This window comes from Gymnodraco acuticeps, unplaced genomic scaffold, assembly GCF_902827175.1.
Source record: "Gymnodraco acuticeps unplaced genomic scaffold, fGymAcu1.1, whole genome shotgun sequence".
NCBI classification, from domain to species: Eukaryota; Metazoa; Chordata; class Actinopteri; order Perciformes; family Bathydraconidae; genus Gymnodraco; species Gymnodraco acuticeps.
In genome coordinates, this window is record NW_022992095.1 from 908,228 (window position 1) to 914,227 (window position 6,000).

At 42.3% G+C, this 6,000-nt stretch overlaps 1 protein-coding gene across 1 annotated transcript in view; it reads right to left on the reverse strand.

Moving 5' to 3' along the window:
- Positions 1–6,000, reverse strand: part of utrn (utrophin) — a 200,338-nt gene that overhangs the window by 167,259 nt on the left and 27,079 nt on the right. Inside the window, 4 exon segments of the mRNA XM_034202775.1 lie at positions 402–583; positions 1,974–2,204; positions 5,285–5,376; positions 5,379–5,450. Coding sequence (XP_034058666.1) covers positions 402–583; positions 1,974–2,204; positions 5,285–5,376; positions 5,379–5,450 — 577 coding nt within the window.

The following is a 6,000-nucleotide window of genomic DNA, read 5'->3' on the forward strand; positions in this document are numbered from 1 at the left end:
CATGTATGTGTGTAAAGCATCGTAAACCTTGATCACACAGATTGAGTGTTAGACTTGTTAGGCCTTGCGGGCTCAAGGCTTATCAGGTGTCACATTCACACAGTTTGCATTATCAAACACTCATTCTAAAGAAAAACTCATAACCATCTAAGATCAACAGTGACACAGAGAGAAAAATGACCTCGGAGCAATGTGTGGCTCATGTTGCCCTGCACACTACCAGTGAATACATCTACAGATATTTTCATTTTAAGCCTTATTTATTTATATTTGAAATGAAAACCCTCACTTGTTTCTGACATAAATAAACCAAAATGATGTAATGTTTGCAATTAACAACAGCAAAGGGTATTCTAACCCCCCTGCAGGTCTGAAGCAGGTGTGCTTGTTTGTGTTTCTACCTGGCCTGGCGGTCCATGCTGGCCACTCTGAGGTTTTCCCAGCGGGAGTTGAGGAGGCTCATCTGCTCCCGTATTTCCTCTTCTTCTTCGTCGGTCAGATTGCCCTGGGCTATCAGTTGGTTTCCCGCTTGAAGCACATTACCCACACTGCTCTGGTGCGCTGTCAGCTCCATCATAAAAGCCTTTTTGGGGGGGGAACATAAAACAGTTATTTAAAAAAATGTAATGCAAATCTTTGACTCTCAAACTGTGTGATTTGTGTTCTTTAATGTTGCGTCTTCCAGAGAAGCTATGTTCTAGCACCATACAGCCGTGGGACCCACTAACTGTATGTACACTATGATAGTTAAGGAGAACGATGTATAACCACATACCTTTAGAATGATCCAGATTCAGTTTAACATGGAGATTTAACATTGCTTGTTAAATGTGAGGCAGCATGCTGTCTCTTGGCTCCCACATACTAACATCTGGTTTCTCCCCACCCTGAGCTTTGCTTGGTATACCACTTAATGATGCCCTGCAGAAGCACCTCTGCACTCTTGCATTTGTGAGTGTTGCTGTAGCAACAGTTAGAGCCAGCCTGCGAGCACACACTGAATAGCAGAGTCTGCCAAGCAGCCAACTGAGACCAATTGCAAAACAAAAGAGGAATACTTTAAGAAGAAATACAAGAGAAACTTTGAAGGAGTTTGGTTGCTTCTCAACTCTTAGAGGAGCTGCTCTTGGCTGTTATGCGCAAAATGAAACTCAATGAATTGAGTTATTGTCTGTTTTGTGTGAGCTCTGTGGATGAGTAAGCATTTTTGACTGCACCTCTGAGCACATTGTTTTTGATTAGGCTTTGCTGGAGAAGTTGGAGTATGTGAACAACTTGGCTGAAGCAAACTGATTTGTTTTAGACCTGCTGTTAAAGAGGCTTTGGGTCTCACTACGAGCTTTCTGCTTTGACCCTGGATTCCAGACATTAGACTTCACAAATATTCACATTTCAGCCAAGGGAATCCTGCCAAAGCCCCCTGACACACATGCACAGACACAAACCCTACAGCTACGCCTTCTCAAGCAAGCAAGCTCTGGACCAAGGCACCGTGGGGTGCTGTGCGCCACGGTTCTCAGCAGAATTCCTGGCATTCCCAACATGTACAGAGCATGTACAGTTGGTTGTGGGAGGCCTCTATCTCAGAGAGAATGACAGTAGACAAAAAACTGATGTGCAAATCTGACAAATATGTGGGTCAGAAAAGTGTGTCAGCATTTGTATTGTCAAACAATACGATTTTTATTTTAAACTGATATGTATAGGTCCATTTAGGATATCTCTTTGAGCATGTCGTTTTTGAAACAGTTAGGGACGTTTCATCTACTAAACTAGGAAAGGAACCAAACTATTTTTATTTATTTTTTAAATGTAACATATCCACAGAAATAAATGAATGTATTAATGAATAAATAAATATACAAATAAATACTTTGATGGATAAATAGAGCTGTTGTTTGTGCATTCCTCTGCATGTGCATGCATGTTTACATTTTTTCCAGCCTCACGCCAGCTTGCAGGTCTCCTCCTACCTCGTGTGTGTGAAACTGCTCTTTGACTTCTTCCACATCGTCCGACACCTCCTCCTGAATCTGCAGAGCGTCCTCGGCCGACAGCAGCCAGGTCAGTACCTCCTCTAGCGTGGTCTGGTAGCTGTCCAGGTCCACTTCCATCATGCTGCCCTCCATCTCCCCCTCAGTCTCTGTCAGGGGGCTGGGGGTCTCAGGCCGGGGGCTGCTGCCCGCTTCCTCCATCTGCACATTCTGAAAACATGAGAAGAGGGATTTTCTGATTTCCCTTGCTGACTTAAGAAAAAACAACAACTGCAGGACTATTATAGGATGCTGAGAGGTGCCCCTGGCATGCTGGGAAGGTCAATCCTCATTCTAGGAATAGCAGACACTTTGAAATACAGTGCTATCCTGGGTAAAGTTGGGTATACAGTTAGAAAATGAATGGTGAGCCGTTTTTAAAGCATAAAAAGCGTAAAAATAGTTTATAGTACAATAGGAAAAACATGTCTGAAAGGAATGCTGCAGTGTCCTTCAAAAACTTCCTGAATACATTCCTAAATAGTTCCTTAAGTTTTGTCAACACAATCTCACTTTGAATACCATTACAAATACAATTTGGATATAAACCATGTTTACATGTGACGTCCTTTGTACACAACTGAATTAACAAACTATTCCAGGTTTACACTTTTCTATAAGTAAGCAAGAAAAGGTTCAACAGAGCTCAACAGATCTGTGTGGAGCCGAAATGAACGGGAGATATCAATCTATGCACGGCAGCGATGCCAAGTCAAAGATGACAGAAATGCGAATGGGTGTGTGGAGACTGGTACAGTAACAAGTCAAATAGCCCTTTGTGTTCCAGGCTGAAAATACACAACAGTAACGTCTGTGCAGCGATTTTGGGATAAGGTCAGGTGCTGAAAATACTCAATGACCTTTGATATTTTGAAATAAGTTAACAAAAATACTGTAAGCTCTTATGTTAGTGAGCTGAGGAAGAAAAGACAGCAGCAGCGAGAGAAAAAGAGTGAGTGAACTATACAGAGAGAGAAAACGGCAGCCTTGGTCTATTTATTGACTTGAATGGCTGTAAAATAGCTGTGGTCTGGCGCAGCAGAACACTTTATTATCACCAGATGATTTGCTCAACTCGATCTCTGCACTCATCACTTTTAAAGTTGTGATCCTGGAGCATGTCATGATTCACCATCATCCATACATCAGTTCACTTCATCATCAGCAATATTCAATATTATTAGATTTCAAGCTGAAGTTGTTTTATATGTTGAAAACAATCAACTAAAATCATCAGAAAGCACTTCACAACATCATCATGAACCTACAACTAAAGGAGGGAACCAAACAGTCAGCAAAAACAAAGGGCCTTTCTTTTTCCTCTCACTTCCAGCAGCATTACGCATCACTTCCTATGAAGAGGAGCTGTGCCAGGAAAGTAAACCCCTCGTTGGACCAATCAGCCCACTATTTAAAACCGCTTTCCAGCTCTCGTTCCAAGACGTGTGAAGTATGTGCCCTTGGGCAATAAAAACTTGGTGGTTTTGGAATTTTGGAATTCTGACTCAGAACTGCTGAAAGGAGCCGCTACAGGGATGTATGCGATTGAAAGAAATTACATTTTTGGGGGTGATGCTGTAGTTATTGTGGAATATAGTCTGTTAACAATGTGAAAATGATCACAACCACACGTTGGTGAAACAGCAGGGAAGTCCAATTGAGTCAAGGTGTAGAGATAAGACACTGAAGTGCTTACAGATGTTGTATCAGCATGTGCATGTCAGTAACATACTGAAGCCACCCGCCCACCAGCACACAATGCTCAAATAACCTTCCCTGTCAAATCTCTATTCCCCTCATTTCCTTCCACCCCTTCACTGCTCTGTGTTTCCAGCAGCATGCAGTTTGGTCTGTCGGCTAATGTCAGCTGGGTGAGTCATGGCTCTGCTCCCTGTTTGCCTGCGCCTGCCATGCTTTTCATGAGCAGTGATGGAGAGAATGAAGGAGATGGCTTTTTCAGGGTGACTCATAATTCTATCAGGAAACACACAATGAGGCACTTCACAGTATTCCTTATTCTTGCACATGCAAGCGGCTGTGGCCTTTAAACTGAATGTTATCACGAACACAACGCGGCCGCAAAAGGTTGAAGCAGTTATGGTTCCAGATTTTTTACGGCTTGAGCTTTTAGCTGTTGAGGCTGACGTTCAGGAGCCGAGCTATCATCTCTCCGTTCATAGAAGGAGATAGCGGCTTGTTTACGCCGGCACAGAAAGGAAGGTTCAGAGAGGCAGCAACCGGAGGGGATATATCTGCTGGTCTCAAGCAGTTTCACGACTGAAATAACTGAACCATGGGGATTGAGTACAGTGTTTTGTATTTTTGGGGGTGTATCGATACAAATGCATTGTGAACAGTTTAAATTAGGACATCCACCTTTCAATTCAGTACGTCTTATAACCCAAAAAGTGAATGCTAGTACTTGCAGTACATATGGTACACATTATATAAAAAATTGGCATGGGCATAACATAAAACTTCAAGTTCAATAAAGAACGTTTTAGCATTGTGGCAGCTCTTGCACTATAGGCTTAAGGATGCTAGTAAAGTTAGCCCAGCTTATATAAAACACAGCTAGCATTATCGTTATGGCAAACATGCATGAGAAGAAAAAGATTAACAAGAAATCCCTCCCATATCATTTAGATCCACTGTTAAACTAAAAAAAAAAGAGCTTATACCGACTCAGATGAAATTATTCTTCATATTTAGAACATGCCAAAGGAATAACATATTTTAGATCGCTTACTGAACAATCACTTATGGGAATCATACCAAATAAGCAAGTTTTTCTAAATGAATGGAATGCTATGTCGTGTTTTTCTCAGTGCCGACAGAAGTCCTGAACCAAGACCAAGGGTTGAGAACCAGTTCAGAACTGATTCTGCATCTCAATGGATAAGAACCATCTAATTGTTAAGAAACTCGCTTTTGGATTCCAGGTATAAATGAGGTTTGGGCTTACTGCTCTTCTGTTTACATCTCTGGTTACCAGCTGTGGGTTTTTGCACACAAAGAAGCACCTTGAACTCCTTGAGAAGCAGATGTATCCATGGAATCCAGTGAGCACTATTTGTGTGTGTGCAGTTTGAAAGGCTGTGAGGATAGCGAGGAGACTCTCCCCTTGGTCTAGATCTATGTGTCTTTCCCACTTTGCCCAGAAAGAAACTCAAAAAAGCTGTTGGTGTATTTCAAGCTTGTCTGGTACCCTCCTGTATCATATCACATACATTAACTGTGTGGTGTTCTACCTGAGCACTGAGGCCTCGACCTGAGCCCTCAGAATCCACTTTGTATTTGCGTGGCAGAGTCTCCACTTCTCTGATAGCCTCCATGGTAACGTCTTGGGCAGCACGGCGAACAGCGATGTTACGTACATGATGATGGACTTCTTATCTGGTAACTGCACCGCCACGTCTGAGAGAGAGGGGGGGAGAACAGTGGGAGGGAGGTAGAGATAGAAATCAAGCATGAGAGGCAGCATGGTAGATGGAGTGAGAGGAGGAGATTAGAAGGGGAGGAAGGTGAGAGGGGAGAGAAAAAGGGCAGGTTGAGACAAGTTATACAAATTATAATTAAACTGCTTTGACATAGGTCAGATGTGACTACCACTGGGTCATGACATAAGAAGTGTATGAATATAAACAGCTCAGCTACACGCACACCGAGGATCTACAGGTGCTCCATCAAGTAGGAAAACATTCTGAGCAAACACAGCTTCTTACAAATCTTCAGCCAAAGATAACACCAAGTATTTGCTCCACCGTGAGTGTATCCAACTGCTGGCAGGACATGAAGGTAGGCTGCGTGAACGCAGAACATGTTTGAATATGTGGGAATGTTTGATAGTAAAATGAAGGCATTCCATATCCAGCTTTTAGTTTGTTTTGTTCCGCTTTAAAAAAAGTAGTTTATGGTTAACTGAAATATAATTGTTTATATAAAAAAACGTTCTACAGTTATCCTT